The 25,251-nt window shown below is 43.4% G+C and overlaps 1 protein-coding gene across 3 annotated transcripts in view; it reads right to left on the reverse strand.

Moving 5' to 3' along the window:
- Positions 1-9,128: 9,128 nt before the first annotated feature.
- The window catches only part of RTN1 (reticulon 1), a 117,069-nt gene continuing 100,946 nt past the window's right edge, over positions 9,129-25,251 (reverse strand). For all 3 annotated transcript variants that reach the window (XM_014966598.1, XM_014966600.1, XM_014966599.1), the window contains 6 exons: positions 14,196-14,403; positions 12,988-13,126; positions 12,024-12,093; positions 11,582-11,628; positions 11,433-11,491; positions 9,129-9,931 (listed from right to left, as the gene is read on the reverse strand). In XM_014966598.1, the coding sequence (XP_014822084.1) occupies positions 9,889-9,931; positions 11,433-11,491; positions 11,582-11,628; positions 12,024-12,093; positions 12,988-13,126; positions 14,196-14,403 (566 nt within the window). In that variant the 3' untranslated portion in view covers positions 9,129-9,888. The remainder of the gene's footprint in view (positions 9,932-11,432; positions 11,492-11,581; positions 11,629-12,023; positions 12,094-12,987; positions 13,127-14,195; positions 14,404-25,251) is intronic.

A 25,251-nucleotide genomic window follows, 5' to 3' on the forward strand; every position in this document is an offset into this window, starting at 1 on the left:
TCAGCGTGGTGTCCATGCCAGGCCTTGCTGTTGCCAGGTAACCAGGCTCGGAGGCCCCAGGGCCATGCTCCACCACCTGCCTCTGGGGCAGAGGAACAGGCCTCCTGAAGGGTCAGGATGGGTCTGTCCCTGCAACAGACCTCCCAGGGTCGTAGGGTGGTGTAGCCCCAACTCCATGCCAGCAGGAGGGTCATGACCTGCACAGGCGTCCAAGGACGGCTTTGGGCAGAAGAAGACCTCACTGCCTTCCCCACGTCACATCTTCCCCACGTCACATCCATGGGCACAACAGCTAGGCTGTTGTTCCTTGGGGAAGTAATTTTTGGAGACCAGATGATTGGTTGCAAATTTTCTTCATTGTTGCAACCTCTGCGCTGCTGGTTCGAGGCCTTCCTCTGTCGTGAACAATGAATCATATCAAGATTAGATCAAAATATTACAATAAGCCTAGAAGAGTCTTGGCCCACATATTAAATCTCACAAAATACGATGCATACAGTACTTTTGGATCCTAGCAGTTAAACTTGGTAATTTCTGGCCTTGGAGACTATGCATCCCAACCTTTCAAAATAGACAAGATTTTAAAATATTAATAATAAAGCTTAGATTCTTTATCCGTTTTTCTAAGCCTGCAAGCTGCAGTTTAGTTGCATTTCGAAGCTTTCCCGTGGACCTTTTTTAATGCAGTCATCTGTGTTTTACAAAGAATACACGTCCTCAATTCAAAATTGAAGATAAAACAGTGACTGTATGAGGGAATATCAGGTAACATTGCCAGTTATTTCCATGTGAACTACGCTCATAGAGACAACTAATCAGCAGGATAACACCTCTTTTTAATTATCTAGAAAAGTCTAATAGAAAGTGCTGCAAATTTCCTCTGGAGATAATCAGCTTGTTAGGAGACGGCCCATTTCTGTCCTACATATTTATGGCTGCTGCCACTTGCGATACCATTACTGGAGACCTTCTTCCTTCACACTTAGTATCGATTTATGGCGCAGCAAGGGACAATCAGCAAAGGTGGTGCTGTCCTTCACCCCCAGCACTCCAAGAAATTATCTTGGAAATTGAACTGTGCCTAGAACAGACATGCGTGAAATGATCTGCTGTTAGTCCTGCATGTTGGCTACATGCACAGGACCTGATCCCGAGCGAGATGAGCATCCTTGTCTCCTTCTGATGTTTACAGGAGATGGGGGCAGTGTCCACTGCCTTGTAGACTGTGGTAATGCTCTTTTGCAGTTCAAATATGAAAATTATCTCCTGTTTACCTCCAAAATATATGGATCCATGTCTTCATGTCACTGCAGACAGGATACTGTTGTCTAGGTAAACATAGTAATCCCTGGACTAGTAGAAACTTATCCTATCTGTCTTGAAAAAAAAAGTCATCTGTTCATTGCATGACAGCCAACTTGGTACCTACAAGATAAAGCAGTTGTGAAGGACTTAAAGCTTTTTAACACTCAGCAGAAAATTTCTAGTGGCATTTGCACAAAAGGTCCTTGGCAAGGCTGAATCTCCTATCCTAGAGACATGCCTTTTCAATTGCCATCATGCTGCCTATGCATATACTTTGATTTCTAGCTCCAGACTTCTAGGAATTTATTGCTGCCCTGTATCAGAACTAAATTTAGCTACTCGCCAAATGGGAGAAGTCAAATCCCTGCCCAGCCTCATGGTGAGAGTAGCTGGGCAGCACGGCATCAGTTTACAAGAGCTACCAGGATATTCGATCTGAGGAAGCAGGGGTCATTTTCTCTATGACGATCTGCTCCCTCTTTTCTTTTACTACAACTCACAGTCTGAACATGGATAAAGCAAATACATGTTCAGTGTGAATGAAAATTTACATCTCTCATAAATAACCTGCTTCCTGACAAATTTATTAGAATGAAAACTAAGGAGAATATTTTTCCCCCTCTATTTACTTATGCTTCTGATTTTTTTTTACACTCATTTTTATTAGCCTATCCTTCACAACCTGAATCTACTGTAATCTTGTTACCTTTTTTCCTGCATACAAAATTATGTCACAGCAAACAGGATTCATAGAGGGAGACATGGACTTGTTTGTTTTGATAGCATCTTCCTAACTGCTGGGAAACAAGAGGAGGCAGGAAATTCTGTTTGCAGTTGCAAGAGTTGATGAGCCTTTAAAATATTTTCACGACGGCCTCACTGGTGCCTGCTTGTCTCTGCTGAGCCTGGAATACCTTTCACAAAGGTTAGTAGTTAGTTAATCACAAAGATTGCTAGTTACTAATTAATAACAAGGGCAATATTTTCTTCCCAAAGAGAATGAGCCAAATTTTGAGTTCATATGATCTGGAGAGAGCTACTCTGACTTCAGTAGATCTACTTGCCTGTATCAGATGAGCATCTGTAATATTCTCTTCCTGCTAAATAAACACAGATACTCTCTAAAAGTTAATACACTAGTGCAATAAGTGCTGGGAGAAAAAAATGCGTGCAATCCACTCTTGTAAACTCACTTTCAGCACAAAAAGAGCCACATGGGGATTTGCCATCTGCTTATTTTATCAACAAGGCAATCAGCATTGCATGTAATCTATTTCCTACCTTGAATGACTCTTAGATTCACAGTGCTTGTTTCTAGCTCCTGTTAGGCAGCTAGTGTTAATTTCCCTGACCAATAATATATTTTAATTTCCAAATCAAAATTATGTAATGCAGTTTTTTTCCTCTGTCATCATTAAGCAGCCTAATTAAGCAGCAGCTTAAACAGCTTTCCCCCTTCCTGGTGTTTACCCCCAGTGTACATGTAAAGAGCAACTATATCCCTCCTTCCCAGCCTTCATTTTGCTAGTGTAATGAAACCAAACTCTCCATTCCTGTAATGACCCCTGGATTCCCCTGGATCCTCCTCATAGCACTTCTGTGCTCCACTGAGCACTTCCATATTGTGTTCAACCAGGCTTTTCTCATCTGTATTTCTTTCTAGCCAGGAACCTTCTTTCTAGAGAGAATTTTCTACTATCAATCCAGGACATAACTTTGCATTTGTGATGCAAAACATCATCCAGTTTTTGTTGCTCGTGGGCTTCAAGATTATCCAGCTCCTTCCATATGGCATCCCAATGGTCTCTTCCTATACTTGATCACTTCATATCTTTAGCAAAGCTCATTAGCATCCTCTGTATTTCACTTTATGCATGAAAATTTGAAATATGGCTGATATTTGGAAAACTTCAGTACTGACCTCTCCTTTTTATGCTACCAATTACCATCTGCTCCTGAAGATCTCCTTAAAATCTTCTGTTAATCAAAGTTTTCTCTGCTTCACTTACAGTTTCTCTCATGGCACCATATCAGAGACTCCAGGTACATGACTCTATAGGAGCTTCTCTTACCTGATTTCTTTTGCAAAACTTAAGTTATGATGTTGTAGTTCATCCTGCATAACAGGGGTCACAGCATTTCACTCGAGAAAGCAGACTTACTCAAGTCTCTTGTGACTGTAGAGCTGTAGGAGTACCTTTGGCTAAATGGTAGTAGGAGCAACATTTTCTTTTCATTTTCACTATTGGTATAGTATGTGAGTCATAAACTTGTGATTACTGTTGGGCAAGTGGGCGAGATAAAACACTTGAAACGAAGAGAAATTCTTGGTTATATCCTGATATCAGAATTAAAATTTAAGCTTATTTCTCAAAATGTGGTGTTAAAAAGTGACACTAGTAGTATCAGAATTTTATGCTCCTTAAGGTTTGTTTAAGCTGACATTAAAACTTGGAGTATACTTTCTGATAGTTTTGCTCTCCATAGTTCATTACATCTCTATATTTCAGCTGAAAAAAAGTTGTCTAGTTTTTGAGGAGGGGAGAGAGGTGAGGAAGGTTTCCAGGACTTCAAAATTTCTGACTAGAAGGAATACAAGAGTTGCTTCCTCAGATGAGTTCTTCTGAGAAGGTTAAAGCCCCACCACTTCCTAATCAAGTGCTGCAAACTTGCTGTTAATGAACAAGCTATTGCTGAATTTTTGCCGGTAACTGTTCAGTGATCATGTTTAGCCTGTGACAAAGGTGACACTTTTTCACTCAGTGTAACAGGCTAATAATAATTGCATGGATGGTGGTTTCTCCGAGCAAGCATCTGTGGACTTAGGAGAAAATAAATTAGGCCTCATGTCTAACTTGGTCAATGACGAATATTTTGTGTAAAGACATCTGTTATTCAAGTCACTCCACTGCCTGGATGTTACATATCCTCTCTTTTTTTTTAAAGTCACATCTATAAACCATTACAGACATTTTTTGACTGGTCCTAGCTACTTTACATCACTTTAGCTAGATTAGAGGGCTGTACAGAAGAAGTAAAAATGTAGCTTAATATCATCTTTATGGGTATATATGCAGAGGGGCCTTACTGTGTATGACAATGAGCTTCACTGAACTGAATTATTTTTTAAACTTAAACAAAAAAAAGCCATGAGGAGGCATAAATTGCAGCCTTGAGGCTGAATTGTTTTGATATTCAGTGACTATGAGAAATGAGTCTGACATGTTAGTTAAGGGGCAGACAGGAGGGAAAAGCTCTAAAAGCATGTCAGCACAGGGCTACTTTCTCTTTTGGTTTGCTTAGCTAGGTTCCTCCTGCAGCTCTCACCCATCCTCTTATTTTGATGCTGCTCCCTTCAGCATCTCCCAGCATTTTGGCTGAGGCAGAGCAGGAGTGAAGGGGAAGACAAGAACATGGACAACGCAGAGATGGGCACATCCCAGTTGATAAGGGCTTGCCAGAGTGTTGGACAGAAGTCTGCCCACATACCCGACTGCCCGTGTAACTTTACCTTGCCTTGCACACACACAGTGACGTCCCCCAGGTTATGAATGTGGCATACTTGTAGATTTAGCACTCTCTCTAGGGGAGCAGCAGACGTGGGCATCAGGTGCCCTTTCAGGCTCTACAGAGCTCATCCTCTCCCAATAACAGTTACCCATACAAAGAAGAAAGATTCATAGAATTGGAAAGTCACAGACATCTGACTTGCTAGTCTGCAGCTACTTGGATTCGATGCTGACCAGAGAGCACCAACAGACAGCAAGTTGACTATTCACTTATGAGCAAAGACCAAAGACAAATAAGTTTACAGGTCAGGTAAGAGAGAGAAGCAGATGAAGTCCATGTACCTACTTACCGTCAACTCCACTGGAGAAGAAGCATCCATTCTCAGTGTCTTTCCCCTACCACGGCAGAGGGCAAGGTTTTGCTGCTCTCTCCTGTAAAGGTGCTGAGCATCAAGAAAGCCTGGCAGAAATAGACACCATTCCTCCTTCCGTTTTCAGGCACTGCAGCTATTAACTCTTATCTGTGGACGTCTCACCCATATCCAAATGCCATACATCCCGCAGTGGCTGCATGTGCCAGCAGGTCTTACCAGGCTCCTTCATGCCAGCAGCCTCACAGCACTGATCCCTGGCATCCCAGGAAGCTCGCATGCAGGTTCACTCACAGAACATCTTTTAATTCTATTCCTGAGAAAAGAATATATTAAGAAGAGCCAGGAAGGAATACATCCTGCTTGGTGTTTGCAAAGCTGGCCTGGGCAAACACAAGGACTTGCCACATATTTCCCTGGGCCCAGATGGAGAAGGAAAGGCTGATAAGCTTACAGTTGACTGACTTGTAACCCACCAGGACAGGGATGGGAGCCAGCTGCCATCTGAAAGCGTGCAGGGACACAGCAAAAGCTGTGGGGAAGAAGACAGGCTCTATTTAACTGGATTAGCTGCTCACAGAATATCATTCTTATCTCCTCTCAATTCCAGGTCTTTCCTGACACTGATGTTTTTTCTGATCCTACTCTCATTAAATTAATATTAAAGAGCGCAGGCAGCATAAAAAAGATCTGTAACAGCTCAGAGGCAAATAGATAGGCTAGAAGAAGAGTGGAATATTGCTGAGGCACTGAAAAGCAGGGAATCTAACCAAATGATGTTAGAGAGTATTCACATTTCACATCAAACTACCAATGGAGTATTCATTTCAAGGTATACAGATATTCAAGTGACACAATGCACAGACAGAACTTTTCAGGAACTACTGAACTGCTCCTTAACAGGCAGCAGTTTAGAGGCAGGCTTATAAAGTTTCTGGAAGGTACAGGTGAAACCATGGAGAAGATATTTTAAAGTCATAGAGCCTAAAAAAGACACATTGGTAGATGTAGACGTTCTAACAATATTTTTTTGTCCCACCAGCACACCACTTTGGTTTCATATTCCCAAACTGGAGTTAAACTGGTTTCAGTTCAAATTAGCACAGTCATTTAGGCTGGCTTTCAAAGCTCAGCAGGTGGACCTGTTTTCTTCCTTGAAATGCTGCACCATGATGAGCAGATGAAAACACAGCTGTCTTCCTTACATCAGCTAGCCAGTTCCCAGCTATGGAAAGGCCTGGTCCCAGACCTGTCCATACGTCTGGACAAGCCCCTCATGTGAGACTGAAACATCCAACTTAGAAACCTCAGCTTCCTCTCCAGAAAGGGAGTATCAGCATCTCAAGCTACCAAGAGGATGAGAGGCAAGGTATTCAGCACAGTACCTAACTCCAACCCCCTGAACAACCCCACTTGGTTAAATGGGTCTTCAAAATATCCATACACTTACATATCTTGTTAAAGCAGCCTTTAAACTAGGAGGACAATCTGACTCCTGAAGCACTAGTGATATGATGTCCCATCCAGGTTCCTCTGGCAAGAAATGTTTTGAAGACAAAAGAATGATGTAACGTCCTCCTGTCCTCTGCCACTTTATCCAGGTAGTGTGAATTGCTTCCCAGGTTTCACCTGTCCAGAAAACCTCACAAGTTTACAGCTTTCACCTGTCAAGATTGTCTACATCTGCTCTTCACTTTAAATGCAAATTAAGATCAGAAACAAAAGGGCTTTACAGCCTGTGTACCTCAGAGCACAGCTCAGCCTAAGAATGTGAGCTATTGTGGTATCTTCAGCCATCTATTGTAATCACATTAAAATACTGTAAAAAGATAGACCTCAGTGTTGTTTTTTTCCCTCACTTGTTTGAAAAACAAGGAGATGCAGATATAAACCCTCCATAGTGTTGCTCTATGAATGAGAGTTATCAGGGAACACTAAGGTTGTCACAAACTTACACTCCCTCTATGTGCAGGGTCTCTGTCATTGCCAGTTATATTGCAGGACCGGGAGTTAATAGAGATTTGCAAACGTAACTCCCGTAAGGAGCTACAGGCACAATGGCTTTTTCCAAGCTTGCGTGTTCAAAGGTGTTGAAAGTGCTGCTGTGATCTCAGGAACGTGATAGTGGCCATGGGCAGCACAAGCAACCCAAGCCCTGGCTAAAGTCCTGTGCTTCTGGTGCTTCCCAATATGATCTTCCAAATTGTGTCCACCCCCAGGTTAACCCACCCCAGCTGCTCAGCAGCACTTCCCCACTTGCAGGCTGTAACAGCCAAATATTTGTAAAATCAGGGTGGCTGCAAGGAAGTCTGGGAGCTGGGTTGGAAAGGTGGGATGTGAGAAAAGATGGAAGTAAAGGGTATGGTTTGGAGAGGTGGGTGTGCAGTGGCACACTTAGGCCAATGAAGCCTGGAGTGGAAGGCTGTGGGTTTGAGAAAGGGTGATGCTGGAGGAGACAAGAATGAGGGTCTTGGTCTCTATTGATTTAGGCTCTCATGAATATTAGGACTTCCAGAAGGTTACATTTCATTTGATTTTGAAGTATGCAGGAGACGTACCCTTTAAATCTCGCTTAGAGTTTTAGGCCTTGCAGAAGGCTAGTCTTGGCTAGAACTGCACTAGTGCTGCTTGGGAAGAACACAGTTACGGCATCAGTGAGATGCAACATTAAGTGTGCTCATTTTCAAAATTAGTATGTTGGACCCACTTACTAATCTTGTAAGCAACGAGAATTCTGACGGTCAGTCTTTATCCTCAAGGACACGTGCTCGGGCTGGACTGTCTTCTTTGGCAATATGGGGTATATACTGGCCATTTCTATGCACTGGCAGGAAAGTCGAACAGACAGCTAAAGCTGGGGGTAGGTGTTGAATTTTACCTCCTGGCTGCAAATGACACATGCCAAGACAAACATATTCTATTTGCTCAAAAGCAACATATGCCACTATGAGGCATTCGGTTTTTCATCGAGAAAAAAAAAGTTCATATCCAGCTGCACGTGACATTTAAAAGATGCTCTAGTATTTTTAAAGAAGAGCAAAGAATACTATTTAAATATAAAACTTAAATGAAGATAGGAGTATTTGAGACCCATTGCAGGAATTAACTAGCCCACAGCCGTACCAATGTTTCTAATAATTCCTCATGTGCATTTGGGTTGCACATTTATACACAGTCAGAGCTGCAGCCTGACCTTGGACAGATGTCACCATGTCCATGTCTAACTGAGATGAAGGTAAATTAATGAATCTAAGGAAAGATTCAATTAAAAAAATTTAGTGTTTAAGGATCTAGTTCTTCGTAAAACAAAACAAAAGAAAATGCCGAACAGTTCTGCATAAAACCATTTGTGGTAGAAAATTTGATTTGAAGTGTTTTGATGTTCACATTTTTATACAAAAAAAAATTATTTTCCATTTAACCAATTGTTTTGAAGCATGTTAGAAAGCATTCAACAGCTGTTTCTCTTGTCTGATAGTTCTCAAACATCAAATGCCAATTTTTAAAAACCTTCACCTTTGAACAAGAGCAAATATTTATTCCATTTCCCAGCCTCCAGATTCAGTATTGATCCAAAAGTTTAAAGCTGATGTCAAAGAAAAGCTTTGGATAAGAGAATAACATGATGATAAGGAAATTGCAAAGTCCTCTGTGTTGTGCTGACCCCTCCCGTAGTATGTTGCTTATGATTTGCGCAACATGCACATGTTCATCAAAAAACCAAAAACCAATCTATGTTTTATTTCCATATTCATCAAGCTGTGAAACTGAGAGATGAGCTATGGCTATGTACTACAGACGGTCTTGTTGGACTGCACCATTTTGTAAGGGGAAAGTGGGTGTGGATCACAAGAGGTGAGACAGAAAGAGAAAATGCCTTTTTTTGCACAATATGTGTCCAGTTGGTGGATGTCAAGGTAATCCCACTGGCAACAAGAAGGAGAACTTTTACATTTAGTAACATTTATTTCTGCATTCGGTATCAAGTACATAAGTGCAAATATTCAGAGTCCATAATTAAGTCCATTAGGAACTACAGAGAATGTAATACAAATTGTAATAAATTTAACATGCTGGAACTTTCCAGTTACCATACATGTAAATCAGCCTGTCAATCCCTTACGACAAAAGTACTGGGTTTTGTTTTCATTTTTTTTTTGAGTTATACAAAACTGATTACCATAAGTACTGATTACTGTTTATTTTATGTGTGCTGGAAAACACTAAAACATCAGTCTACAATTCTATATAGTTAATAAAGATGAATCCAACCAGCAACCCAGTGACGTAGAAGCAATTTTAACTATTGCATCAGTGCGCTAAGCAGGAAAGCCCCTAGCCACATGTAACATTAAAAGTTATAGAAGCAATGCCAATAGAAGAAGGAAAAACACTAAAAAAATAAAATAAAAAGGTCAATATTATTTAGACTCTCACCATCATGCACTTTATAAGCAACACAAAAAACCACATCTAGTACACTTTTCTCTTTACTATACTTTAGTGCTTGACACAGGTGATTGCAAATATTCTAAGTGCAGAAGCAGCAGGGGAAAAGCGCTGCTTCTGAGTTTACATTTCTAAGATTATGGTGTTAAGAAAAAAAAGAATGATAAATTTGCAGTAAAGTGTAAGAACAGAGCTGTTTCACTCCAGATTCCCCCATTATTCACTATGTAGTCGATGAATTCTTGGTGTCTGCTTTACTCTGCCTTTCTCTTAGCACCTGGGATTTTAGCTTGAATCCTAGAAATAAAGAAGAAGAAAAAAGAAGGGTGGTCAGGCAGCTATTCCATTCCAGCGGATCCCCACTTGGAGTCTTATCCAGGGGCAATCTCTTTAGCCTGTGCTCACTGTGTTGTCACAACAGGTGGACTACAATCTAATAACAAAAAGAGGTGATGCCCATTTATGTGTTCTTACAGGCCTCTAGTTGTAAATGGCCCGGTTTTGGGTGGTTCACGTAACCATGGGATATGCTCAGTGATACACTCTCCCCTTCATTATTCTACCATGGTCCATTGTCTATTGGAACCCAGGAATTAAATTTAAACAAAGAATTTGCAATCCAGAGTTTCAGTCCTGCCCAAAGATAAGGGTTTTGCAGAACCACAGAACTACTGGATGGAAAGGACTCCTGGAAATCTTTGAATCAACCTCCTAGCAGAAGCAGGACTATTGCCAATGCTAGATTAGGTTGGCCAGGGCTTTGCCTGGCTGGATGTTGAAAACCTCCAAGGGAGGAGGTTATGGCACCTCCCTGTGTACCCTGCTCTAGTGCTGTCCTAATCTTCTCGTGAAAAAATTTCTCTTAATGTTCAACATCTACATCCTAAGCAAGTTTTCTGTTGTAGCTCCTTGTTGTAACATCTACCACTGCTGAAGAGAGTTTGGCTCCATCATCTTACAACTTCCCATCAAGTACTTGCAGGCTGCTATAAGATCATCCTTAGCTTCCTCCTCACCAGGCTAAACAAGCCCAGTTTCCTCTGCATCTTCTCGTGGGTTAATTGTTCTCTGTTCCTCACCATTTTGTAACCTTCCATTGGATGCCTGTTGTTCAGTCAACCTTTCAAAAGCCATGGATACCAGCTGCTGAGGTGTAGGAATCTACCTTCCTGTGCAGCTGTTCTGCTTTGGTAATTCCCAAGTGTTGAGAACTATGCTTAGACCCTGTGCCCTTGTAAATCTCACAAAAGCTTTTGATACAGGCAACACATTAGGAACTAGAGCAGATGGCATCAAATTTTCATCCAGGTCTTCTGTCCATTCCATGGTGGTCTGAGACACTCAAGACCATGGTGCTTCTAAGCATTTGCTTTCGTAATAGGATGCTGTGCACTTTGTTTACTAATAGTATCACTAACTTTAAAGGAGAGAGTCCCTGAACGCAAAAACTCCTGGGGCAGTCAGTGGGAAGGGAGTTTAAACATTCCTTATGGTTTGTCTTGGCCAGGTAGAAGTATGGACATCACTCCCTGGCTGAACTGCTCTGTCCACGCCTCCCCCAAAGGGCAGTATAGGGGAGAGAAGGATGTAGAGTCACAGCTCTGCCTCAGTCTACACTTATATGAACAGAACTGTTTCCTCCAGGGATCTGTCCTCCCACAGGCTCTTGCATGTCAGGAGCTTGGAAGGACATCATTCACAGGGCATGTTGTTTATGGGACCACCCAGCTCTCAGCCACCCCCAAGTGCACCATAACTGCACAGAAAGACTTCTGATCACGTCTGCAGCTGAACTCACTTTGCCACAACAGTGTTAATGTGGGTCCGCACCAGTCCCAAGTATTGATCAATCTGTGCCTGCAAAGAGCAAAAGGAGAGCAAGTCAGTCAGGCATCAACAAGGCAGAAGCACCCAGACACATGGACTACGCTGTGCAGACAGACTTACCTGGTACTTGTCATATACAACAGGGAGAGTAAACATAGACACCACAGCTGAGGAGAAAAAGAGCACACTGTTATATTCCTGCCAATCTCATTCCTCCAGAGAACAGACCTACTTCAAACAGCGACAAACACGTATCATGCCACTTGGTCAGCTGATCCACCAGGGATCTTTGTATTAAAAATTAACTTTGCTCAAATCTCCCAAATATGGAATTTCCCATTGCTCTGGGACTACTGGCTGAAAAAAACATCAAAAACCAAATTAATTCTAGCAGGAGGTACAACAGAATAGGAATAATGAATATTTATTTACTGGAAAGGGAAATAAAAGTTGATGGTTCAACTGTGGGGAAGGCACCATGAGGGTAGGCTATTTTCTCTAAGTAGAAATCATGAGGGAGTTAAAGTTAAAAATAGATTTTAAAAGAAACGTTGATTTTTACCCATTATCAGAAGAGTCAGGCCATTGAAGAGGGCTCCCACGTAAGTCAGCAGCCACATTAGTACTGCAAACTAAATTAAAGATGGATCACTACATCACCTCAAGTGTCAGCGTAAGAAGAGATTAGTTCCCTTAACTAGCTAACGTAATAGCACATTAGCCTTTTTTAATGTGTAAGGGGACTTGTTAAGTAAGGCATGTTAGGAACTAGATACTTTTTCTGGGTATATAAACTCCATTCTCCATTCTGCTGTTCAGTGCTTCTCACCCTCTTAGCTGAGCTTTCATGTGCTTTTAGGGCTTAATTGCATACATTTAGGACTCTGCATTGAGCATGGCACAGGCAGATATCTGCATCCAATTTTGATGATGACAGAGGCCATCCCATACAGGTTAATCACAGCCCCACAGTGTAATCCCAGTGACTGAAAACTCTTGAGGCTGGGAGATGGCTACGTTTTTCTAAAAATCTGTAGCAATTTGGGAGCCTAACCCATGTCTGCTCTGTTAATGATTTTCCCTTTGCTCTAAAGAACACCTTCTTGGGTCTAGGGTTGAAAATAGATAATTATCTCAGCAGAGAGGGAAAGAAGACCTTCTTCCATAGTGGGAAATGCCACCATTTGAGGAAATCCAGATTAACAGAGGTATTAGAGGGAATATGCCATTTTGTGGCAAAGTCATAGAAAGCATAACGCATAGATGTTTCTAGAACTGCAGTGGAGCTAGGCTGGTCCTGCAACTTTTCTAATTCCTGTATTATGGATCCATAAATTCACATGCAGGTTGCCAAACCTCTAAACTGCTCAAAGCAAGCAGTTTGGAAATCAAAAAGGAGAGCAACTTTTATATTTGGAGCTACACAAAACTAGGTTTTATGGCAACACTATCAAGATGGGAAACAGCACTTTGAAATGTAGATTGATCCTCTAGAGAGGGGTTAAAAATATTTTAAGCAATCCTACTTTTAAAGAATCCACGAGGTCCTGAACGAGAAAGAGTCTCCTCAGCTCTTTGACTGTGCTGTTGACGTATAACTGGAGACAGTCTGTGTATTTCTGAATCTGGTCCTGTGAAAGATTCATTTCCATCTCCAAGTAGGCTCTGCCAGAAACAGAGGTCCAGTTACAAACCCAGGCAGGTTCCCCTGCCTTTCATGCTCATGCCTGTCCATCGTATCACTCCCTCCTCCCCAGACCTCATTTCTTTGCCTCGCATCACCTGTCTCTCTGGGCAATTGCAGGCTGCACCGGGGCTGTCTGCCCCCAGCCTTGCCCCGTCCCCATGCAGAACCTGGTCTTCAAGGGATCTCTCTCTTTACTCCACCCAAAGAGCGGTGCAAATCCTAGCTGGAAGTTTCCCACAAACTTCTGTGCAACAACACTGCTGCAGAAGGGGACATCTCCTCCAGCTGGCAGCCTCTGGAGCAACAAAAGCTGCTATCTGGCCACATGTCACCTTTGGCAGTGACATCTCCTTCTCCCTCCTCCATCCCTCCACCTGCCGTGCACCTCTCTCTGAGCTATGCCTGTGTCATGAGTCGCATCTCAGAACCAACCCAAGTGAAACGGGAGGAGCAGCACCCCAACAAGACTTTGTTTCAGTGTGTGTGTGTTTGCAAACCAGACCCGGTTCCATGACCTGGTTTACCAACGTGTTGGCACAGCAGAGGAGAAAGAATTGCTGCTTTCCTGGAGCAAACCTCCCAGACCCTGTGGAGGGTGAGGAGGGTACCAGCACTGTCACTGTCACCCTCACCTAGGGTAACAGATTGCCACACCACAGCCAAGCAGTGCTGGAGAAAAGACAGAGTTTCCTTCTAAGTCCAATAGAGTGTGGCCAGAAAAAACACTCTTCCTGCTTGCAGGGACAGTGCATTATCATTAGTTCCAATGAAACCCTTTTTCTTGGTTTGCTTAAAATTTTCAGGACCTTTTGAATTTCAGGAAAAGAATTCCCATGTCTCAGAAGACAATGGCTTTTGTGTTGTTTTTTTTCAGCCCAGAATCTGAGCCAATGCAGCCTTACAGCTCTTGAGACATTGGACAACAGAAAATATTACTTCCCCTGTTACAAGAAAGAACAGAAACTTAGCTAAAAAACCATGAATTGCCACTGGGAATGGCTCCTTGGCAAGATAAAAGGACTTGGACCACGACCACAAAGCACTCACTTGAAGGGGTGGCCTTCATCCGTCTTCTGCACAGCCTGTAGGACCGATTTGTAGATTCTGAAGCTAATGGTGGCTGAAAGGCCGGCAAGGGCCAGGTAGGCCACGACACTGACGACGCTGAACTGGGTCAGAGAGAAGAGCAGCAACAGGAGGCTGCCAAACACGATCCCTGTCTGCTTGATGTCACGCCAGTACAACAGGTCGATAGCTGTGGAGAGAAGACCAACATATTAAAGGCAGGAGCTGCAAGTGCATCAAGGATGGCCACCATGGCCACCGCGATGCTCAGAGTCCTTGCAGGAGAGTAAAGGGAGAAGTGATGCTCCTGCTCACATCAGCATCAACAGGAACTTCTCAACAGGAGGAGTGAAGTGACTTCAGCATCACACTGAAGAAATGACACCCATGACCTGCTTGAAACCACTGGTTTTCAAGCACTGGGTAGACACGGTGGATGACTATCATCTCCAACAACAGCACGGTGGGTGTCTTGCAGCAGGAAGGCAAATGCAAGCTGGATTCATGTTGTTCCTTTTACCTAACTTGCATTTAGCTGCTCTGGAAAATGGGTACTTTTTTTTTTGGTTACAAGTCCAAATGCTTGATCAAAGCATTTTCAAGTTTTGGTTGTTGATAAATGAATGAGAAATTTTGGGGTTAGCCACAATCCACCCCTGTCTTGTTCAAAGCTTTTACAATATGGTTTTGTTATTTCCTAAGTTTTGAGACAGGAAAAGACTCTTGGTTGTACCACTGCTTAATAGTTACATGGGTAGGAAACCATTTTTCAGATGGGACCTTAAAATACAGAATAAATCCCTTTTCCTACTGCAAATACAGTCATTTCAGAAATATTAAAAAAAAACCTTTCTGCTTCTTAGATAACCTTCCTTGTCTAGACCCATTGGAGGTGTTAGTTAAAACAAAGCAAGCACAGAAAACCATTTTCAACCAATATATTTTTACATTTGTGATGCATTTAATTTTCACAGTGTTTTTCACTAAGTTCATATAGTTTATTCCAACTCCTCCAGCAAACGATCCTACCATCAGGGTTAGCCACTATAAAAGCAAAATTCTATGAAACCATTGCTGAATATCCAGTCCACAAAGGTGAATTTAATTTCTTTACAGAGATAACCTGTTTCTGAGAGGACTCTTCATCCAGCTGAAGAACATGCTCATAACAATATAAACAAAACAACTTTAATTTCTATACTGCAGAAGTCCTCATGAACAGCTTGAACACACCACTAGCCAAACAGACTTCATAGATGCCTCTTGTCAAATCATCCTGAACAAAGAGTAAATTCAGGAAAAATGCAATCTGTCAAAAAAAAAAAATCACAAATAGACAACGAAACAAAATAATCCAGCCTAGTAGTTCTTACCATCTAATCTCCAAAAATTGAGTCACCACAGCATGTTTGCCTTGAGCTGCATTACTCATTACTACTACACATATTAGCACTGCTTTTCAAAGTGATGGACTTGAGTGCAAAAATTGCTATTGTGTTGCTGAGCTCTTTTCTCTTCATGCAATATTCACATTCTACTGTATTCTCCATTAATATACACAATATAATAATAACTCTCTCATATTTTTAAGTGTCAGGATTCAGCACTGGATCGGTGATAATGAACATGCATGAAGAGCTCTACGGATTCCACGGAAGCCAAGGGATGAGGATCTTGGTGGTACGTGCTGGGGTCCTCGGTGCTGACTTTACAAATCAGGGACGAGGCCAGAATCTTTCCAGATATACGCCCACATCTCCTTCCTGCAGAAACCGAGGGGCATGGACTAGAGAAAGCTCCAAAATGCAGTTACAGCAAAGTCAGAGCACGCACCTGTGTCGGGAAGTTTAGCAGCAGCCCCAGCTGTACTGATGCAGGCAGCTGGAGCTCCACCAGTTGCTTACGGTGTTGAGATGCTTGAACATGGATCTTCACAAACCATCCGTACAAAATGGCATCCAGAACACAAGTGTGAGTTTTTACCATTGTTCATACTCTTTTTTTCAGCCAAGGTGCTGCAAAATTCTGCAGCACAGCGCAGCAACTGGTGTGCTTTCACCAGCAGGAGTTTGGACAGGAGGTATTATTCACAGCCTGATCATTCTTATGCTTAAAAATCCCTCTGTCAGAGGGGAGTATTGGCAATTTATGTAAATATCACTTTTTGAGATACTTAAATTTTCTATCACAAAATACCTTTGCATTAAATGAAATGAGCACAGGTGAGCTCATACGGGATGCTGAATGCAGAACATCATCTGCTGATGAAACAGAAAAGCCATGCAGCAGAGTAAAACACGACCTGGCAGTAGACAGACAAACAAACAAGAGCTGAGCCAAAAAATATAAAAGCCCACTTCAGTAGTTGTCCCTGAGTCAAGGCCAATTGATGATAAGACCCAAACCGAGAAACTAAGCCCTCTCTCTTTCTAGGATCTTCTGCCTCGTATTCCTGCAGACTGGGAGTGGGCTGTATTCTCACAGACTGATGCCAAGCTGCATTTTCTTATTCCCCTCAACAAGGAAAATGCTGGATGACTCAAGACAGACTTGCCTAAGTGTTTCTATATCCTGAAACGTGTCCCTTTCTGCCACGAAATAACTGGGGTATTTCCTAAGCTGTATCAATTAAGGGAAGGCTTGCCACAACCCAAAGCAGGATGGACAGAGGCCAAATGACACAGTTGTAGGGATATGTTTATGCGCAGGAGAGAGGAAAAGGCAGCTGGCCTCTTTCGCCAGCCAAATGAGACCTGGGAGCGAGGGATCCATCCTGTGTCTTCGAGACCCGAGGCAAATATTCTCATGGGCATGGAAAAAATATGTGTCAACTGCTACGTGGATAATCTCAGCACTGAGGAGGGAGATACAAGCTGAATGACTATTACGTGGCTGTCCCGTTGCCCAGGTCCAGCCTGGGGACACAAGCAATCCCCTACTCACAGCCTGCAGTAGGTCATTTAGGATTTTCAAGGGCAGGAACTAAATTTGCCTCCTCCTTCTCTCTCTCTCGCCTGTGCCCGGCTGTTGGGGCGGGATTTGCCACCTCCCACAATCATTCCTCCTCCTCTCCCTTCGGGGGAAGCCGGGGAGCCAAACTGCCTCGCAAAAGGGAGTGCTGGAGGGAGGGGAAACTCACGGCTCCTTGGGCAGGGAAGGGAGACAAGAGGAAATGGCCTCAAGTTGCACCAGGGCAGGTTCAGATTGTACATTAGAAAAGCTTTTTACACTGAAAGGGTCATGAAGCATCTGAACAGGCTGCCCAGGGTAGTGGCGGAGTCACCATCCCTGGAGGCATCTATGAGACAAGCAGATGTCGTGCTTAGCAATATGGTGTGGCGATGGTTTCTGTCAGTGTTAGGTTGATGGTTGGATTAGATGATCTGAAAGGTCCCTTCCAACCGAGGATCAGTGCAGACTTGTGGGGTTCAGCCACAGTCCATGAGATTCCCTGAAAAAAAACCCACTTTTTTTGCCAACAGGCCTCAGGGATTTGAGCTGCATCAGTTCCCCTGGGATTTAGATGCTGCTGAAAACACCTGAGCTACATGTCAGAGCCATGTTTGCTCCTTCAGTTGCAGCTTCAGACACTTCAAAGGCTTTTCACATTATTTCTCTCCTACATTTCTTTACATAAACAAATCTCCCTTAAAAGTGGGCAGCGGTGCACTGAGTGCAGAATCCCTAGCTCAGGCCCTTTGCCAGGCTTCCTCAGGGTGCCCTCTTCTCCTGTAACCATTTACACCAGAGCAAAAGTACCTGTCACATCGGTGTCTGGTGCTGTAAACAGACACCAAGTAATGAGAAATCCACTCCTTCACCATCAGATGAACCCAGGGCTGGCTGCCTCGAGGCCCTCCACACTCTGTTTTTTATTCCGAATGGGAATGAAAATGAAAGACGAGGTTGTCCGCCACATTTATATGTCTGCTTTGAGTTTAATCTCAGCCTATATTCATATAAAACTGATTCAGACAGCAAACAAGCCCCTCAAACGCTCACTGACCCCACGTGTTTACTGTCCTTCAACAGGTGACAAAAGATAAATCGTGGGCTGAGTCTTTGATGAAGGGTAGCTGCTTGCTCCTGCCTGCACCCCTTCCTTCACGTGCCAAAGGAACAACTACCCAGGCTCCCACCAGTCTCCTCCACGCATGGGGACATAGTGAGGACAAGGAGGGCAGGGGCAGGAGCTCAGAGGAGCTGCCCACCTTCCCACACACACCTCTGGGGAGCCCCTTGCAGCACAGGCTGGCCCCACACTTGGCTGGGCTGAGACAGGCTTCCAGTTGGGCTCTTACATGGGTGCAGTGTTCCCCAGATAAATTAGAAGAAGACAGGGGATGGCTCCCTCGCAGCATGAATTAATGACATAATAATTAAATGCTTTGGTCAATCCTTAGTGAAAAATCACCCCATAGGGAAGGAATAAAAGGTCTTAGCGCAGTCAAGGGTCCTGAAAGCACTGGGGGTGTTGCAGATAGTGTGTGTGTGTGTGTGTGTGTGTGTGTGTGTGTGTGTGTGTGTGTGTGTGTGTGTGTGTGTGTGTGTGTGTGTGTGTGTGTGTGTGTGCACAGCCCAGACCCCCAGCACAATGGCATGACTCTGAGCGAAGCATGCTGAACGTGCATGGAACAGGAGGCTGGAGCCACGTGAGCCTGTCGATATGTGATGTGCCTGCAACTGGACAGTGGGTTGACCTGCCTGGCTAACCAAGCTACACTTCTGAACACCAAAACACCAACTTCAGACCATCTAAGGTTTGCAGCTAGGATTTGCAAACAGGGTTTTGAAAAACAGGCACTGAAACCAGCCTGTGATACAAGCAACCACTCGTTAGTATGAGTACCTGGTAAATACCCACATTTGTGAGGCAAGTTAGAAGCGTAAGTAACCGCAGCACCACGCAGTGCCTGTGCCAGCAAGGAACTGCTGCTGAGTACGGTCCCTGAAAGCTCTCCCAGCTCTCATCATGGCTTTCAGCAGAAAATGGTTTTGCTCCTCAATATTTGGCATCAAAAAAGCCAGAAGGCAGACCTGGGGGCTGGAACGGAGATTGCTGGAAGCAAGGGGTGAATGACTAGAGATGGCCAAGGCGGACTAAGTAGTGATGCTCCTGAATCCATTCTCCTTGGGACCTGGTGGAAACATGAGGACTGGGCTCTGGTGGTTTACTTGGTCCCCAGAAGCAATGTGGCGTGAGGCAGCAGCTGCCCAAGGCTTCTGAATGGAGATTCCAGAGGGAGAATAGAGGATCCAAACCAACTTGTAACTAAGATGTCCTCCCATCTTCAGATTCCTGCACGGCTATGTTTTTGAAAAATACTTTTGTAAAAGATACGAGGATCTTTCCATTCCATGTCTCCAATAAAGCATTTTAAGATGAAAATTAATAAAGATCAACTGAGCACGGACTAGATAATTCACATCTTCCACAGCTTCTCCCTCCTTTCCTATGAAAACCGATATTCTCTCCTCACTCTGCAAGTTTTTCCTCTACTGCAACAACCAGATGAAAAATGAACGTGGCTCAAGGAGCATTTACATAGAAGGTAGTACAAAAAGTGTGTGCGAAACCCTTGTATCCAGCCTTCAAATGAGGCCCATGGGCCTTGATGACTGAATGAAAGGTTATATGCTCTTCAGCGCATTAATAACAGCCTTGGATGTGATGAAGCTGCCCTCCTCACTATGTGCATCCCAATGGGCCTGCTTAGGAGACAAAATCAATGGATTGTACAGCTTCATTCCCAAGGCAGTATTAGTATTGTTGAACAGTGAGAAAAACCTGTTTATACACAGCCTTTAATTCTGTATACAGTGTAATATTATGACTTCATAAATACAAATGACTTCATAAGTCATTTCTCAGACTTACTGGCAGTCAAAAGATCAGGAAAGCTAACTTAAGAAGGACATTCTTGTTTATCGCATTGTCACAACAATATTTGACAACAAATGCAACAAAGCTGAAAGTCTTTGATTAGAAGTACATGTTGCTCACGCTCAAAGAAATTCCATTTTGCAGCTTTAACCAGAGGCTGCAGGACCAGGCTTTCCCTCTTCTCTCCAGTGAAGGATCCAATGTGGTCTTTGGTCCCCTGCCCACAACAGATCTGATTCAAATGTAATACAGATGGATACACAGTCTGGTGCCTTCAGGAGACTGCTGTGATTAACACAGCCAAGACAGAATATCTGTGCTGTTTGATGAGGCATCTCTCCCTATTCTTTATCTCCAGTCTTGAGGGATCTCTCCATACTCCTCCTACCTCTTCCACGCACCTTGCTCACTAACTTCCTGTCCTCAGTTCAACTTTATATCCTCATGGTCCACCTGCCCCAAGACTCAACCTGGAAGTTCAGACTTTCTTGCTCCCTGAACCCTGATGAGCAGGAATAGGACCAGGGAAAAGGAAAATCTTCATATAGGATGCTCTCCATGTTATATGCTACTCTGTCTGCAATATCAAGACATGAGAAAAAAGTATTGATTAATTGCCTTATGTGAAGCACCAGAGTGGGCTTGGGTAGACAGAAGTGGATTGGCAATTAAAAAAATCAGCCCTACAGCCATGCTGCACACAAGTCTGTTGTAGCTTAGCATTAGTATTATTAGTGCCGCTGCTGTTATTATTATCATTGTTGTGAGAGATGCTTTAAGACCTGGATTTAACACAGCAGCAGGATAAAGCCTCCTCCACACACTTCCTTGCTCGTCTCACTACCTGCCATGGCCAGTTTTTATGGAGAATATTATTGTTCTCACCTTAAGTGAGGAGAAACCAAGGAGTTCCTGAATGCAGTCCCTGAATGCACATAATGCTATGGAAATGTTAAAATTTTCTTGACATATGCCTGGACCAAAATACCATACCTGGACTCTTCCTAACTCTATACAAACATTGAAAATCTGCAGTTTTTCACATTGAATGTCTCAGAACTATGTTATTTTTGAGAATTAAATATGACATGGAGTGATTGTCCCTTCTGACATCAAAAGAGCCTCACCAAAATTCACTTCCCAGAGACCTAATGAAAGCAAAAGCAGCCCTCCAATGTAAACTTCAGTTACTAATTACCCCATCACTCCCTTCTTGCTAGACTTCAAATTACTCCTCAAGGGATATCTTAGAATAATCTTACTTTGGGGTAATTTTCTCATTGTTCTGGCAATGAAAGAATGTTGTCCATCTATTCTTAAAATAAAAAAATGACACTCAGACATAGCATAGCAGGTGTGCAAAGCACTTTTGGCAGAGCTCTTGAAATCTCCCTGATTTTTCGATACCACCTAGGTGGGGTGTTTGTCGGGATGGCTGGCAGTCGAACAGTGTGAAACTCATCTGCGAGAGTTTGTCCTCTAACTTTAAGCTCTTGATCTGGCAGTTGTATTGTCATCAACAGGAATATACTTGAAGAAGGATTGATAGAATTTCTGCAGCAGCAAGAGAAAAAATGAAAGCAAATCTGAAAGTGGAAAAAAAATCTTGACAAATTTCATTCAAATTTCACAGGAAATCAACTATGAAATTAGGAAGTTAATTCCTCATAAGTTAGTGTAGTTTTGTGAAGCTATTAGAGAAATTGGTTACACCAGATGATGACTTGGTTCCAAGATGTTGGCTCTACCAAGGACCAACCACCAACCGAGACAGATCTCTAGCTGCTGAAAAGAGGAAGACCTCATTTGGGCAAGACAAGTGGATCCCAGCTGAGAGTTCAGCCCACGATATTTTCAGGAAAGCACTGAAGATACCAAACGACTGAAGTTATATTCTCATAATAATAGCTGTAATTAGACAGACTTCAGAACTGTCAGCAAGATTCTAGATTAATAGCATGCATCCATATTATTGCCATTGAACTTCTTTATGAGTCTTAAAGTGGGGAACGTTGCCGTGAATGGTTGGTGTGGCTTCTTGGCACCCTTTGGAAAACACTTGATGTATCAATCAAGCAAGGAACCTGGAAACAGCTTCCAAGAAAACGCTCGTCAAAAACTCCAGTCCCAGCAGGGTTATGCCAGCTAGATGGGTTTGATGAAGTCTGCAGTCCCTTTCCACATTAAGTTATAAATATAATGCAGATAATACTTTGGATCATTTCTACGAATCGTTTACATGCCTTTTTCTCTGGATCTTTCATATTTTCTTTTTAAATAAGTCTTGCAGGAGGTTGAAACTGCAGTCACAAGCGTATCGCTTATGACCACCCAAGAGCTGGCCACGTAGAAGAAATATTGGAAGAGGGAATACTTATGGGAACCAGTGTGCTGACATCAGATAGCTCACGGAGCTGGGGTGCCAAGACCTTCCAAATCCAGGGAAACCTCTCCAGCACTGCACGGTGATGGTCTTGCCAAGCCGGGAAGAGTATCCAGGGAAGGCACTGAGACCTGCTCCACCACCTGAACCTGACACAGCTCATCCTGCAGCTCCCCTCTGGAAGCTGTGCGCTGCGAGGCACCCTGCAGCTGGCACTGGCTGGATGGTGTTACCCGAAGGTCCACATCGACCCCGTCAGAAACCTTTGGTTGCACATTCATGCATTATGCATGGCTCTGTCCCAGCCTACTTAAAACGCATCACCTTCCAGTTTGAAAGATGACTTGGGTGTGGAAATTGTCTGCAATTCCCCAAAGCTGCTGGTGACAGGATTTTGAATGAAGCAGAGAGAGATGCCCAGCAGGGGGGCACTACTCTCCCGCTCCCCCGAGGGGCTGTATCACAATCTACCAGTGACATAATCACGCTGTACCTGCAGGACAAATACATAAAACACATTGCCATGTGCCTAAACATCAGCAATAAAGCAGCATCAATTGCTTCATTGCAAGGAAAGCAGCAATATGTAGATTTAGTGGGGTGAAGCCAAAGGTCCACCATGTGTCCCTGCAGGTTCTTCAGATCCCCACCCAATTTTACACCAATTGTAAATACTATAAGGGCAAATCAATGATACAGCTAGTTGCAGGCTTGACTGTTTCTCAGTTAAAAATTAGGTTAACCTCAACATTTTTTTTTCATGATCTCAGTAAAAATATGCTCATATTTACTGAGGTTTGTGTCTCCATCTCTTATATTCACAGACATATTCCAGAGACGAACCATGATTCCATTGGTAATGAAGCTGGCAAAATTATACAACTCCAGGTTTGCATGAAACTGATATTCTGGGTTGAGACAGAGACCACATGAATAATAGATATTAAAAGAATCAATGAATCAAGTCTTTAGTTTTCATTCTTCTGAATTTTAAATTACTGCTATTTTATCTGGGGCTGGTCAAAGAATTTTGCTGACAGAAATAATATTCTATGTCTATTTCATGTTTTCTGCAGGATCTTTTTTGATTCATAAACCACCATGCAAGAAAAATATATTCAAATGATGTAGAAGTGAGGCGAGTGATTTATTTTTGCTGCGTTTATTTTTTCAGGTCTGGTTGTTGTTTTTTTTCAAATCAGCATGGGACATATTATGTCATTTCATTTTCAGCAAATCGAACTGATTTAAAAAAGGAGAACACAGAAAGACAGAAAGCCCACTATTATTAATGATTATTAATTAAACAATAGCAGCATGCCTTTTGTTATCTCCCCCTTTTTAAATTTATGAATAAATATTATTTTTTTTCTGATAAAGAGGGCAAATATTTCATTTACCTCTGAATACAGGTGGTTCAGCAATCTGACTCAGCAAATCAATGTTTTTATAAGGATCAGCAAAATATTGAGACTTTTTGGAAATAAAACAAACCAAAAAAGCCAAACCCCACTTAACAAGAAGTCGATATGTAAAGCTCAGCTGAAAAGACCCTGAAGTTTCATTGTGGCTCTCCCATATAAGCTTAAGGAATCATATAATCCTATGGAAAGCCCTAGCCTTTGCTCAGGGTGTGGAGAGCCCCAGCTGCTGGGTGCTGGCATTTAACAGGTGCATCTGTTTACTTCCCAGCCACCCATCTTCCCTAAAAAACCCTCAGACCAGAAATAGAATTAGGTGCTGAATTTCGATTGTAAAAATACCAGGTTCCCTAAAGGCAAGCGTCGGTCTGCAAGATCTCCCCCTGCTCCCCCCAAAAAATACTAGGAAGGTCTTCTGGTTGCTGTCACACCGAGCGGCTCCCTCTGCCAGCATCCCCGACCCTTTGAGGAGAGGATGCTACAGAGGAATGTGTCTCTCGGGGACCCTGTTGTGAGCATCAGCATCATGGACCTTCTGCTCAGCATCAACACGCACCTTAGCGCTAAAAAATACATGGAGACAAAGCCTCCGTGAAGCAGCCAGCCCGGCAGGATCAGCCCTTCGCTTCTCTCCTCCTCATCTGCCACCGAGCAGCCTCACAGAGAGCGGCTTTTATCAAAACAAAGGCTGGATGCTGCCTGGGGAGCGTGAAGCCGACTAAAAATGGCTGAAAAGCGGTCCAAGGCGCGGCGGGAGGCGGGCGGCCCCACCCAGCGCAGACACCCACCGCCACCAGCCGCTCAAAATAAGCCCAAAAGGGAGATGTCATTGTCCCCCCTCGCCACCTCCCCAGCCAGGCACCGTCACCGCCGCGTTTCCCCCCCTCAGCGGAGCACCCCGAACCACAACGACGGGATTCATCTATTTGTTTAATTTATATATATATATATTTATTTTTTTTTACGGGTGCGCTGGGAATGAGCTGGAAGGTGGGAAGGAAGGTCCCGCATCCCGGATGCTTCCAGGGCCAGAGAGATGGAGACGGGAGAAACCGCCTCCAAAAAACACAATTAAAGGCTTTTTATCGTTCGTTTCTTAAATTACCCCCATAGAAAAGCTTCACGTGGGGAGGAAGGTCCCGCATCCCGGATGCTTCCAGGGCGAGGGAGGCGGAGATGGGAGAAACGCGTTCAAAGGACAGGATTAAGGGCTTTTTATCGTTCGTTTCTTAAATTGATACCCCCCCAAAAAAGCCCCGCGGGGAGGGCGAGACAGCAGCGCGCAGAGGCCCACAGGTGAACAATGCCCCGACCCACGGGGATGGATGCTGCCCTCCCGCCTCCCCCGCC

The sequence above is a fragment of the Calidris pugnax genome, unplaced genomic scaffold, assembly GCF_001431845.1.
Source record: "Calidris pugnax isolate Ruff unplaced genomic scaffold, ASM143184v1 scaffold74, whole genome shotgun sequence".
NCBI lineage: Eukaryota > Metazoa > Chordata > Aves > Charadriiformes > Scolopacidae > Calidris > Calidris pugnax.